A 14,957-nucleotide genomic window follows, 5' to 3' on the forward strand; every position below is an offset into this window, starting at 1 on the left:
CTGACGAGGGAGTCGCGGAGGGAGTGGTCTCTACGGACAGCTGATAGGGGAGGGGAGGGAAATATATCCTTGGTGCTGGGGTCTGTTTGGAGGTGGCGGAAGTGACGGCGGATGATGCGCTGTACATGGAGATTGGTGGGGTGGTAGGTGAGGACCAGTGGGGTTCTGTCCTGATGGCTGTTGGAGGGGCGGGGCTCAAGGGCGGGGGAGCGGGAAGTGGAGGAGATGCGGTGGAGGGCACCGTCGACCACGTCGGGGGGGGTAATTGCGGTCCTTGAAGAAGGAGGCCATCTGTGTTGTACGTATTTTGAACTGGTCCTCCTGGGAGCAGATGCGGCGGAGACGAAGGAATTGGGAGAATGGGATGGCGTTTTTACAGGGGGCAGGATGGGAGGAGGTGTAGTCCAGGTAGCTGTGGGAGTCGGTTGGTTTGTAGTAGATGTCAGTGTTGATTTGGTCGCCTGAGATAGAAACGGAAAGGTCTAGGAAGGGGAGGGAGGAGTCCGGGACTGTCCAGGTGAATTTGAGGTCGGGGTGGAAGGTGTTAGTGTAGTGGATGAACTGTTCAACCTCCTCGTGGGAGCACGAGGTAGCGCCGATACAGTCATCAATGTAGCGCCCCTCCCTTATCAGCTTTCCGTAGAGACCACTCCCTCCGCGACTCCCTTGTCAGATCCACACCCCCCACCGACCCAACCTCCACTCCCCGCACCTTGCCTTGCAACCGCAGGAGGTGCAACACTTGCGCCCACACCTCCCCCCTCATTTCTCTCCAAGGCCCCAAGGGAAACTTCCATATCCGCCACAGATTCACCTGCACCTCCGCCCACATCATCTACTGCATCCGCTGCAGCCGGTGTGGCCTCCTCTATATTGGGGAGACAGGCCGCCTATTTGCGGAGCGATTCAGAGAGCACCTCTGGGCCTCCACCCACATCATCTACTGCATCCGCTGCAGCCGGTGTGGCCTCCTCTATATTGGGGAGACAGGCCGCCTACTTGCGGAGCGATTCAGAGAGCACCTCTGGGCCTCCACCCACATCATCTACTGCATCCGCTGCAGCCGGTGTGGCCTCCTCTCTATTGGGGAGACAGGCCGCCTACTTGCGGAGCGATTCAGAGAGCACCTCTGGGCCTCCACCCACATCATCTACTGCATCCGCTGCAGCCGGTGTGGCCTCCTCTCTATTGGGGAGACAGGCCGCCTACTTGCGGAGCGATTCAGAGAGCACCTCTGGGCCTCCACCCACATCATCTACTGCATCCGCTGCAGCCGGTGTGGCCTCCTCTCTATTGGGGAGACAGGCCGCCTACTTGCGGAGCGATTCAGAGAGCACCTCTGGGCCACCCGGACGAACCAACCCAACCAACCTGTGGCACAGCATTTCAACTCCCCCTCCCACTCCACCGAGGATATGCAGGTCATTGGACTCATCCACCGCCAAACCACAACAACCCGACGGTCGGAGGAGGAGCGTCTTATCTTCCGACTGGGAACCCTCCAACCGCAGGGGATGAACTTGGACTTCACCAGTTTCTTCATCCCCCTCCCCCCCCCTTGTCTCAGCTGGATCCTTCCGGCCCGGCACCGCCTTCCTGACCTGCAGTCTTCTTCTTGACCTCTCCGCCTCCATCCTACTCCGACCTATCACCCTCACCTTGACCTCTTTCCACCTATCACATTTCCAACTCCCCTCCTCCAAGTCCCTCCTCCCTACCTTTTATCTTCTCCTGCTGAACACTCTCTGCTCATTCCTGAAGAAGGGCCTGTGCCCGAAACGTCGAATCTCCTGTTCCCTGGATGCTGCCTGACCTGCTGTGCTGTTCCAGCAATAAAGTTTCACACAAATTGGAGTCCTGGCTATTTTACAACTGAAGCTGACTGGTTTGTGAACTAGGGATCAGTTAATAATAACAGAGATCCTCTGCCTGCCATCAGCTCTGTGATTGCATGTGAGGCAGCTGCATAGCTTGGGCTGTGAACAAGTCAGAAAAACTCAGTCCAAGCAGAAGAGAAACCAGCACTTCTGCAGCAGCTAAACATCTCTCTAAGTTCTCCACACTAAGCCACTTTATATTTTAGAAAACCAGCTTATCTTTCCTTTAGTGGGTATTGCAGATTGTGACTTTGAACTGAATAAGTCAGAGACATTTCATAAGTGAACCAGCCAACCTGTACCCCTTACAAACCATCAGAAGCATTTGAAAAACATTTGTTTTCAGAGTGAAGAAAATGGTCCAATGTAAATAGACATGTTTGAATCTAGCTCTGCATTAATCAGTGTAGTTATAGAGAGAGCTGACCAGTTTGTTGCTTTATGTGGCTGTCACACTCCTACACTACGTTCTCAGCTTCATACACTGTAGTCATAAAGCTCCAGGAACATCGTCTCATCTTTCCATAATACATTTTGCTTCAACATTGCCTTTAACAACTTCAAACAATTATAATTTTCTTTCTATCAATTCATATTCTAGGAAGTTGCATCAACAGCTCTGGGCAAAGGAGGTAGTTGCAGGTCTAGAATTTTTTAAAAAAATCATTATGCATGTAATGTAGCCCTCACTGGCCAGTGAAGCATTGATTGCCCATCCCTAATTACCCTTGAGAAGGTGGTGAGCCACTTTCTTCAATCACTGTAGTTAATGTGCTGAAGTACATCTACAGTGTGATTCAGGAGGAAGCTCCAGCACTTTGACCCAGTGATAATGAAAGAACTTTGTCAGATCCTTGTCAGAATGATATTGGACATGGAGGGGAATGCTCAACTGGTAGGATTCCCATCTGTTCGTGTCAGTGCCAACGGCATTGTTTTGGAAAGTGCTGTCGAGAAAGTCTTGAGTTGGTGTCGTATGTTTTGATGTACACATTGCTAACACTACACATTGGAGGTGGGTAGGAAAGCTTTTTAAGGTGCTGGATACAGGGGGAGTAGGAGATCAAACTGGCTACTTTAATTCAAGAGTGTTGAGCTTCTGGAGAGATTGTTATTCTGGAGTGTTGTAGCTGCACCCATTCAAGCAATTTGAGAATATTCAATTAAACTACTGAATTTTCTTTTCATTCTTTCATGGGATGTTGAGATATTTTGTATTGTTGTCATGTTGTAAGTCCTTTTATGCAGCGGTTTTGATTTTTTTTTGTCATGCTGTAATGTAAGGAAATCCTTTGACTTTTTTTGTTAATTTATTTTCTGTGAAAACGTAACCACTTGTGATGTAAAGCACAAACTGAGGTTGAAACTGTGTGACAGGAAAATGCAGCTGGAAAAGGAAACAATCCTGCTCAAAGGCTTGAAAAACCGACAGTTTTGAACTAGAATAGGGTCACACAGACAAGTTAGGGTATGTCACTGAGGTACTGGCCATGACTATCAGGCACCTTATCTACAGCTACTCACCTGGACAGTGGCCACTCATGTATGAATAGGTTATTCCTGCCCTGCCAAGACACAGAAATCACATCTAATGCTGGCCTCTGTTTGCAGAGATCCTCTGCCAAAAGCAGGACGTGACTACATCAAGTCATAGATGGTCCTGCATAATGAGGTTGGGATTGATAACCCAATCAGACATCTGTTTAAGGCATTGCCTTAAGTCAAGGGACCAGACTCAAAAAGGATTATAAAGCAACAGTCATTGACAGCATCGCTGCTGCAAGCAGGAACCATGGTTGTTAAAGGTAAGTTGGAGAATTTGTTGGATAAGTGATCCATCGATAGTCAAGTGGTATCTCACTAAATAACTACTCTTGTGAGGATATGCTGTTGTTTAGCAAATTAATAACGGGTTACAATATCAAGGGCAAATTTTATCCAAAGTTTGTTTTGTGTTGTTGTTAGAGCAGTGTAGGGAATGTGGGAGAATTTAGAATTAGGTTTATTGTCATGTGTATTCAAAGTGCAGGACTACAGTGAAAAATTTACAATGTCATCCCACACAGCGCCACCTTAGGTAGAAAGTACCTAAGTACAAAAAACTAATCTTAGATACAAATCGAAACTAAAGAAAAAGGAAGTTACATTACCATACAGTGATTCATAATATGTTAGAAAAATAGAAATAAAGTTAAAAAGATAAACATTACATTATTTTTACCAAGGACCTGCAGTAAATCAGTGCAGGCAGCTTCCACACATGGTCTGACTGGACTCACAAGTCATTGACCATCCGCATCAGTCCCCAGTCTACTAAACATTCTCACACTGTGCACGCTGCCCGTCCCATTCTGTTCTGGCCTCCAGCCTGCTGGCCATCCTCTGTCCCACTCTCCAGTCCTAGCTGCATAACCCTCTAATTTCAATTTTTCTAAACATGAATCCAGCGCTCTTTTGAAAGTTCCCATGGAATCCACTTCCACCACTCTTCCAAGCAGTGTTCCAAATGCTGACAACTCTCTGAGTAAAGATGCTTTGTCTCATCTCACTCCTAGCTCTCTTGCTGACAATCTTGAAATTGTGACCCATAGTTACTGACATACCAACTAGTGGAAAAAGAATATCCTTAATCCTTTCAAAATTTTTCATAATTTTGAACAACTCAATAAGGTCACCTCTTAATTTCTCCGTTCCAAGGAGAATAAGCTGAACTTTTCTAATCTTTCTTTTATATAAAATCCCACATTCCTGGTATCATTCTAGTAAATCTCCTTTGCATTCACTCTAGGGCTTTAACTTCCTTCCTTAAGTAAGGTTCCCAGAACTGAACACAGCACTCCAAAGGTGGTCTGATCCATGATTTGTAGAGGTATAGCATTGCTTCCTTGCTTTTATACTCTATTCCTCTATTTATAAACTCAAGGACTCTAGAAGTCTTCTTAACAACTTTTTCAACTTGCCTGGCCACCTTCAGGGTATAATGCATGTGAACCCTGAGGTCACGCTCCTCCTGTATTCCCCTCAATGGTGTACAATTGAGCCTGTATTGTTTGTCTCTGTCTCTACTATCAACATGCATTACGTCACATTTCTCTGCATTGAATTTCATCTGCCAGGTGTCTGCCATTTGGCCAAATTGTCAATGTCTCTCTGAAGTCACTCAGCAGCATCCTCAAAATCCACTATTCTCCCTAGCTTAATATCATCTGCAAATTTAGAGAATTTGCCCTCAACACTCCTCTCCAAATCATTTATACAGATCAGAAAAGGCTAGGGTCCCAACACCACTTTCAATTCATCTCCAAACTGAGAAATGCCTATCTATACCTACCCTTTGTTTCCTATCTTTTAGCCAACTTTTAATCCATACTGCAAAATATTTCGGATTTTCTAATAAAACTACTATGTAGTACTATATCAAATGCTTTCTGAAAATTCTAATATACAACCTCCACTGCAGTACCCTTATTCACTGTCTGGTTTATCCCTTGGTGATGAAACCTGTTTGGAGTTTTAATTAGAGGCATTTTAGCAGTTTAAGAAAACAAGTAATACAACTTGTTTTTGGAAGGTCTTCTTCTGGGTGTGCAGGATAAATTGATTTTTTTGTGTACATGAAAATTATGGGTTAATCATGATAACTTTCAGCGCTTGATTAAAACTCATAATTTAAAGTTTGAGTTATTATTGTCACATGTACCAAGATACAGTGGAAAGTATTGTTTTGCATGCTAACCAGATAAATCAAGCCTACATAAGTACATCAGGATAATAGAACAGAATGCAGAAAACAGTGTTACAGTTTGTTTTAAAAAATTCTCAAGGTCAAGGACCAGGCTCGCAGGAAAGTAGTCTGACACAGAACAAACAGCCAAGAGGCGAGTCTGCTAGAATATAAGTGTTTTATTCCCCGCAGCGTCGCCACAACCAGGTCTCGTACTTACAACGGGTCTGGTTTATACTCACTCTACGTGTTACCGGAACTGGGAGCCGTCAGTTCTCGTAGAGCGGTTGCCAACAACCCACGCTCGGCGGTTAAACGCAACCCCGGAGCAGACTCTCCGAACTGGAGACTTTTCCAGCTGATATACTCTTTTCCAGATATAAACATTCATGTGAACAGCAGAGCAAGGCTAAAAAACACATTCCATTCTGGTTACATACAGATAAGAAGATTCACACGGGGAGGTGTGTAATAAGATTCACACGGGACTAAGCAACACCTCCATTCCGGTTAGATTCACACATGTATTGGGACATAATTTTTAACCGTTTCACCACATTCCACTGCTTGGCCCAATACATGTGTTACATTATGATTCACACATGTATTGGGACATAATTTTACACCACACAGTTGCAGAGGTGGAGAGAAAGATCAGTTTTAATATATGAGAAGTCCACTTGTAAGTCTGATAACAGTGGGGAAGAAGCTGCTCTTGGATCTATTGGTATACATTTTCAAAATTTTGCATCTTCTGCCTGATGGAAGCGGGTGAAAGAGAGTATCACCTGCTGGGAGGTGTCCTTGATTATGCTGCTTGCTTTCCTGAGCCAGTGGGAAGTGTAAACAAAGTCAATGGAAGAATGATTGATTTTTGTGATGGACCGAGCTGCATTCACAACTCTCTGTAATTTCTTGGGGTCTCAGACAGAGCAGTTGCTATACCAAGCTGTGATGCATCGGATTAGAGGCTTTCTATGCTGCATCTATCAAAATTGGTAAGAGTCATTGTGGAGAAGCCAGATTTCCTTAGCTTTCTAAGGAAGTGGAGGCATTGGTGTGCTTTCTTGAGTGTAGCATTGATGTGGATGGCCAGGATAGATTGTTGGTGATATTTACTCCTCCCCATTTGAAGCTCTCGACCACCTCCATCTCAGCATCACTGAACAGACACGGGTGTGTCCTCCACTTCCTGAAGTCAATGACCAGCTCCTTTGTTTTGCTGGATTGTTGTCTGTAAACCATGCCACTAAGCTGTCTATGTCTTTCTGTCATTGACTCATCATTGTCGAAAGTGTGGCGCTGGAAAAGCACAGCAGGTCAGACAGCATCCAAGCTGCAGGAGAATCGATGTTTCGGCCATAAGCCATAAGCCCTTCATCGATGCCCGAAACTTTGATTCTCCTGCTCCTCTGATGCTGCCTGACCTGCTGTGCTTTTCCAGTGCCACACTCTCAACTCTGATCTCCAGCATCTACAGTCCTTACTTCCTCCTAATTGACTCATCATGGTCTGAGATCTGACCCACTATGGTGGTGTCATCTGCAAATTTGGAAATGGAGTTTGAGCTGAATTTAGCCACACCGTCATGAGTGTATAAGGAGTACAGCAAGGGGCTAAGTACACAACCTTGCGGGGCACTGTTGTGGACTGGAATGAAGAGCAAATTAAATGGAGTAAATGGATTCATAATGGAGAGTTCCTTGTCAGGACTTCAATTTGAATCAGTTTTAATAAACATGAGAGTATTTTAATTCAAACCTGAATTTACAAATGTTAAAATGGTTGTTCTAGTCTTTGACAGTGTAATTTGGAATTTGGTTTGTTTAAAGTGATTATATTTAATCCTGTGTTGAGTTGATCTTCAGTTAACTTTTACAAAGATTAAATTTTTTTATGGGACAGGGAGGGGGACCATTACAATTTGAAATAATTGTAAAGAGAATATGCTAAAAGTTTTAAAAACTGTTCTTTAGCTCAGAAGAAAACATATTGAACTAGCTTGCCAATATTTGTCGAATACATTTTTTAAAGGAGAGGTTGGAATTCAATTAATTGATTAATTAATTTTATTTATAGGAGTGAGCAGGATGTTCTGAAATCTGAAACAGTTGTACAGAATAGAAATATATTATAAGAGTTTTAAATGAGGAAAAGATCATAGGATCCCTGCAGTGCTGCAAGGAGGTAGCAAAACCTAAACTGAGCATCCGTGAGCCAGTTGTTGCTAAGAAAGTACCTCTTCATAGCACTGTTGATGGCATCTTACTAATTGGGAATAGTCTGACAGACCAGTAATTGGCCAAGTTAGGTTTGTCCTGCATTTTATATACAGGACAAACCTGAACAATTTTCCACATTGTCAAGTAGCTGACAGTGTCATAGCTGTACTACAACACAGGCATGTCTAGGTCTGGAACAAAAGTCTTCAGTACTATTGCCAGAATGTTGTCAGGGCCCGTAGTCTTTGCAGTATACAGTGTCTTCAAACATTTCTTGATAACAAGAAATGAATCTGAAACCTTTGATGCAGGGAACCATTGGAGGGTGTGGAGGTGTATCGTCTATTTAACACAACTGACTGAAGATGGATGCGAACATTTCAACTTTGTTTATTGCATTGACTTGGCTTATCCATCATTGAGGATGGAGGTATTTGTGGTAACTCCATCCCTGTTAGTTAATTGTCCACCACTGTTCATCATTGAGTGTGGCAAGACTGCAGAGCTTAGATCTGAACCTTTGGCTGTGGGATTACTTAGACCTCTTTAATTCCGATCTGGGCCAACAATCCATTTTCCTATCTTTGTTTGCTAGACCTGCATGCCAACATTTTCTGATTAATTTGCAAGATGCTTCTGTATTGCAGTATTCTGCAGACTCTCCCCACTTAAATAAATTTCTGCTCTTTTGCATGCACATTTTCCTGCATTGTACTGAAACTGCTAAATTTTCAACCATTCATTTAACCAGTTGATATCCACTTCACAGGCTTTATAACTTGAAGGGGCAGTTCCTCCATTTGGGTCACACTTCAATCCCTTTGGCTTTGGGGTACAGAGGGGAGAGGACCAAACAGATCAGAGGAGCCCCCAGTGGCACTGATTCTGGGCCAGGGCCTGGTCCAACGTTGCAACACTTGCAAAGTAATAGGAACAGGTTAATTGAATGGTTAAAATACAGCTGTTTGAGTACAATTTAGGAAAATTGAAAAAGGACAGTAGAATGTTATTTAAATGGAGACTTGGCCAAAGACCAAACAACTACCCTAGGCAGTTGGTGTTCATTCAGTTCGACAATGACGTAGCACTCGGTGCGGCACTATGGCTCAGTGGTTAGCAGTGTCTGTGTGGAGTTTGCACATTCTCCCCATGCTCCAGTTTCCTCCCACAATCCAAAGATGTGCAGGCCAGGTGAATTGGCCATGCTAAATTGCCCATATTATTAGGTACATTAGTCAGAGGTAAATGTAGGGGAATGGGTCTGGATGGGTTGCTCTTTGGAGGTTCGGTGTGGACTTGTTGGGCTGAAGGGCCTGTTTCCATACTGTAGGTAATCTAATCTAATCACTATTACCAACTGATAGAAAACCAGGGGTCTTTTCTGATTGTGTGGAGGGGAGAATACATAATCACCTCCTCCTTTCATACTCTCAGGCCCATTATGCTGTGAAGTGTTGACATTCCTCTCAGGAAATAAAAAGACTAATCTTTTGGAACTTTTCACAACAACCAAATATGGCTGAACACTTAGCTGCCTGTTAAATATTGTTGAAGTGGAGCCACATTACACCTAGTCCCTCTACCCACCCAAAATGGCAATAATTTTGGGGTGAAATTTGCTGGATTCTGGTTGGTTTGCATTGTGGACAACTTACGTGACTGCACTAAAGGCATGATATAAATCAACACCCCCCAACAGCTGAAGAGAGATGGCAAACAGCAAACCAGGCCTCTGATTTACTATCTGAGTCTAACTGCCTCTTAGCTTCATCAAAGATTTGTTCAGCTTCTTCAGATCCAACATGTGCGGGTTCCCGATCACTGCGAGAGGAGGGGGTCGCGGGAAAAGTTAATGTCTCCAGAATCTTTCAAGCTACTGTTGAAATGCAGCAGGGGAATAATGGCCCCCAGTAACACCAGGGTGACGGCATACACAGGTAAAACATTTGCAATCGACATCCCGGGATCGAAACTGGTGATGCGAGTTTCAGGAAGGGTTGCAATTCAAATTCTCTCCTGGAAGAGCTACAAAAGCCTTTAATGGATAAATTCTCACTGATAAACATGGTTTTAGACTATTGCTCTTGGATTATTGGAATTTTCCCTTCTTGAAACCTTATGTAATTTAGTGCAATGATTGGGAGGCATCTTTAAACCAACAGGAAGTCAAGACACAAAATTTTGTTCCTTCTCCACCTTCCCACACAGTCATACAATAGCCAAGCAAATCTGGCATAATCACCTTCACTACTTTATACCTTATAGACAAGGTATTTTACAGTGGCTTAACAGCTGTTATTCCATCATAGATAGAAACTGTGCAATGGAACATTCTGAAATCCCTGTTGTAGTACACTTCAAAAGAAATTAACCGGGAAATTGAACCTTCTGCTGGGCAATTCCTCTACGTCTGGAACTCCCTGAAAGTCTTCATTTAAATCAGAGACTACAGAGGCTTCTGATAAAATTAAGTATTATAGTTACTTCGGAACTTAGTCTATTTGATACATTGTTACAATTCAACTAACCTCACACATACCTCAGCCACTTCAAACAGCACTTCCCCATCCCCATTGGACCTGTTGTCCTGCTTTCCTCGTGAAACCAAACCTGACAACCAAAACCCACTCGATCCAAATCTCACGTGAGATTGCCACTCTTTGAAATATCTGGTCAATGTCACCAATACCACCATATCATTTGAAATATCGCTGTCTTTGGCTTTTTAGCAACTCAGTATTTGCTTATTTACTAGTAAAACAAGACAATTACTTACTTGCAGAGTTTCAGTCCTTCACTGCCATTCACAATAAATGCATCCAATGCATTTTGTAATGCACGTGCTAAGCTTTCCTGAGCTATTTTATAACCTTTTAGATAACATTGCAACTTCTTGATATTGAACATTCGCAATTGGCCTTTGTCTAAAATGTCTGACTCTCCAAAGGTTTCATGCACATTGTATCTTTCTTGGTTGTAATGCAGCACTGCGAAATCTTCCAACTAATGGTGAATTTACAAACTCGCTCATCAAAAGGACAGATTTTGCACAAGGGACTTTGGCACTACTTGTGAGATAATTACCTCACACATTGTAAGTTATTTTTCTCTATAATTGCGTGCCTCAAAGGGGGAGAATGAATTGCCACAAGGGACCCCAAATGGCGGGACATTTAGCAAGATGTGTAAGTAAATTCATATTAAAGAGGATGATTCCTACAGAGTTTGTATCCTGACTTCCAAAAAGCATCTGTTTAAGCTCTACTCAAAAGTCTTGAGAGAACATTTATAGTTTATGGAATAAAAAGGTCAGAAGCAACATGGATATAAAATTCACTCTTTGACAAAGAGTTCAGTTAGGTATAAGGATTTGAGATATTGGGATACTATCCCTGGGGAAAGACAATGTTTAGAAGACATTTGATTAGAGATATTCAAAATCAGGAGTAGTCTAAACAATGTAATAAGGAGATAACTCTTGCATTGTTTGAAGGATCAGCAGAGAGCGTAGATTTAAGGTAACTGGCAGAAGAAGCAATAGTGACTAAGGTGAAAATTATTCTTATGGCATGTGCTTAGGATTTTGAATGCACTAAACTAGGGTATGGTGGAGGTGAGGGGTCCAGGTTCAATCCAGACATTCAAGAACAACTTGTATTAATATCTGAAACAGAAGGATGTGCAAGGTTTCAGAAAGTGGTGGTGCAGACAGTCTAGGTGAATTGCTCAGAGACATAGCACGGACCCAATGGGTAGCATGGTCTCCTTCTGTGCTGTTAACAATTCTGTAAACTTCTGAAGGCTGAATGCATGGCTATGTAGCAATGTTATCCAGGACATCATGGTGAAAGACATTGTTGTTAACACATTTTATTTAGATGTGGAAGAATTAAGTATTTGATCTTTGTATCACACATTCAATGTGACAATTTGTATCTTTCCCATATACAGCCCACATATCCTTCAGCAGGATCCACTAACATATAGTTGTGCCAAAGGACACTGAGTGGTACTGCAGCAATGCAACAATGTTTTTTTTTGTATCTAATCCCACAGATAACCTTAATTGACAACCACACTGTTCTCCCCAATTTAAATGTTCCAATGTATTATTTAGAGTCATTGTGGTGTAAAATTCCAAGCAGTGGAATGTGGTGAAACGTTGTATCTAATCCCACAGATAACCTTAATTGACAACCACACTGTTCTCCCCAATTTAAATGTTCCAATGTATTATTTAGAGTCATACAAGTTAAAATTAAAAACGTTAACGCATTTCAAATCTTTTTCACCAGTTATACTTAACCTGCAGCTGAAAGTGCTGTCATATCTCTCACAGAATTGCTGTTGGGTTTGTTTCTATAGGGTGGCACAGTGGTTAGCATTGCTATCTCATAATGGCAGGGACTGAGGTTCAATTCCAGCCTTGAGTGACTGTCTGAAGTGTGTACGTTCTCTCAATGCCTGCATGGGTTTCCTCTGGATACTCCAGTTTTCTCTCACAGTTCAAAGATCTACAAGTTAGGTGGATTGGCCATGCTAAATTGCCCACAGTGTCCAGGGATGTGCAGACTAGGTGGGTGAGCCACGGGAAATGCAGGGTTACAAGTCTGAGTGGGATGTTCTTCAGAGGATTGATGTGGATTCGATGGCCAAATGGCCTACTTCCACACTGTAGGATTCTATGTCATATCCTTGTTTATGAGGATTGGCCTATGGACTTCTATTCGATTGATCCATTCTTTTGGCAAAGTACTGCCTTCAGCGGGTTGACCAGGAGATTCTCACACTCTTATCACCTGCCATCAGACATGTTGGAAGGATTTAAGGGATGATACTAACCCATTTTGTTCCTATTTATCAGTGCACTTTCCACAGCCAAGATGTCATGGTGCAAGACTCAAAGTGGAACTTTGAACCCAGAGGCAGGGACACTATTACTGCTTCACTTGACCTAAAAGATCATGCACTGCACCAAAATAGCATCCATTCATTATACTCACAAAACATGAGCAAAGGAAAGACACTTAATAAATCATTCTCTGTTGAATGTAATATAAATTACAAGTATGACAAGGATATTACAAAAATGTAATCAGAGAGGGAAAATGAAACGCATCACTCACCTTAAGTATTTATTCCACGTTTATTATACAGAAATTTAACTTCTTTTCCAATATATACAGAGTCAATATGAAAATGTGTCAATCAATGGACTCCTGTTTAGTTTGTAGTTGGAATGTGCTCCTCTACAGTTAGGTTTTCATCTGCCGCTGTTTTTCTGATGCATTACTGTCGATGAGATCTTTAAATCCCAGCTTCTCCAGTGGTTCTTTTGTCATCAGCTGCCTGTAGAACAAAACAATTAAACATGTGCGGCATGGTATGAACAATGCTGCAAGATGTGTCCGTATTTAGCAACCCTCAGGTGAAAACACCATAAAGGCAACCTTAATGATTGGGGTATTGGTTATAGCACTCTTGCCTCAATCAAAAGTTGTGGGATCCAAACCCACCCTAGACTTCAACAACAAACAAATACATCAATGCAGTAATGGGAAATTCTAAATTCCCTAACCAGGGGAAAAACGCTTAAATCCTTCCAAACGCTTAAACATTTTATGTTTGACATCTTTATGTTGTCACCTTTTGAATGATTGACGCTTAAGAAGCCATTCAACTAACTCATTCAGAATGACGTCCAGGATAACATACTGCCATATATTCCTCCTTCAAAAGTTTACAGAATATTATAAATATTATGGTGGTAGGATTGGTGGAAGTTGCAGTGATAAGGGTATCAAGGATGAGAATCAATATGACATGGTGGCTCAGCATTTAACATTGCTGCCTCACAGAGCAAGGTTCCCAGGTTCGATTCCAGCCTCGGGTAACTGTGTGGAATCTGCACATTCTCCCAGTGTCTGTGGCTTTATTCCGGGTGCTCTGGTTTCCTCTCACAATCCAAAAGGATGCAGGTTAGGCGAATTGACCATGCTATATTGCCCATAGTACTCATGGATGTGTAGGCTAAGTGCATTAGGCAGGGGTAAATATAGAGTAATATAATAGTGTGGGGGAATGGGTCTGGGTGGGTTACTCTCTGGAAGGTTGGTGGACTTGTTAGGTCAAATGGCCTGTTCCCACTGTAGGGATTCTATAAAAATCAGTAAATAAATATTTTACAGTTCTGTATTCAAATGCCAAAACAAATTCAACGCAAATGATCAAGAGACTGAGGGAAAACAACATTTAAAAAGTTGACACAAGAGCTGAGGAAAACAAACTGGAATGGTTACAGGAGGAGATGTTACGACAATTAATCTTTTTAATGGAGACTTGCTCCAACTAATTAAATAAAATTGATTAGGTTTATAGTTACTAAATTTTCATGTTTTTAATGCTGTACCTTTCCATTCTACACTCCAAGTATTCCTTCGATTGCTGTCTGCACAGAGAATTGTCAAACCTGCTCTCTCGAAGGCAATTCATAAATTTGTCTTTAAATTCTTTACATTCACCTGAGAAATCATAAGAAACCAACTGCATTAAAAATAAGGCTTTTTCTATTTCTCCATTGTCACAAATTAAATACACCAAGTAGCAGCAGAACCAATCGCTTCGCGGTTGCTTGTATCAGTGATTTGACTCAACACTGCACATTCCAAAACCCTTTAATCTAAGACTGCACACTGAATCTTGTTCAACTTCTCTGAGGAGCAGGACTCCAGAGCAAAGGTTCCAAAACCAGATAGATCACAGCGGGATATGCGTGAGATAGTGCAGAGTCCTGAAAGAATTACAGATGGAATTATGGGTACGGCGAGTGGTGGAGGAGTAGGGCAGAAAGCAAAGGGGTAAGTGAATGTGTACAAGTTCTAGGATTGGGTGAAATTTGAGGCAATGCGAGCATGACACAATTTAGCTCAGTGGTGAATATGATGCAGTGACTAGAGGTGGTATGGGGATGAGAGGATGAGGAATAAGAAGGGAGGTAATTGTTTTTGGTGGTGGGGGGGACAGATGACAGTGACAGTGAGGGAGGAAGACAGTGTCAGAGCAGAGTGTTTGGGGAGGACAAGGTCGGTGGGGAATCAAGTGCTTGCAGAGGGATAGGGACAGTGTGTGTGGTGT

The 14,957-nt window shown here is 42.6% G+C and overlaps 1 protein-coding gene across 1 annotated transcript in view; it reads right to left on the reverse strand.

Annotated features, from left to right (window-relative positions):
• Positions 1–12,950: 12,950 nt before the first annotated feature.
• The window catches only part of LOC122560388 (cytochrome c oxidase assembly protein COX19), a 5,956-nt gene continuing 3,949 nt past the window's right edge, over positions 12,951–14,957 (reverse strand). The window contains exons 2-3 of the mRNA XM_043711024.1: positions 14,233–14,344; positions 12,951–13,172 (exon numbers count right to left, since the gene is read on the reverse strand). Coding sequence (XP_043566959.1) covers positions 13,079–13,172; positions 14,233–14,344 — 206 coding nt within the window. The 3' untranslated portion in view covers positions 12,951–13,078. The remainder of the gene's footprint in view (positions 13,173–14,232; positions 14,345–14,957) is intronic.

The sequence above is a fragment of the Chiloscyllium plagiosum genome, chromosome 21 (assembly GCF_004010195.1).
Source record: "Chiloscyllium plagiosum isolate BGI_BamShark_2017 chromosome 21, ASM401019v2, whole genome shotgun sequence".
Taxonomy (NCBI): domain Eukaryota; kingdom Metazoa; phylum Chordata; class Chondrichthyes; order Orectolobiformes; family Hemiscylliidae; genus Chiloscyllium; species Chiloscyllium plagiosum.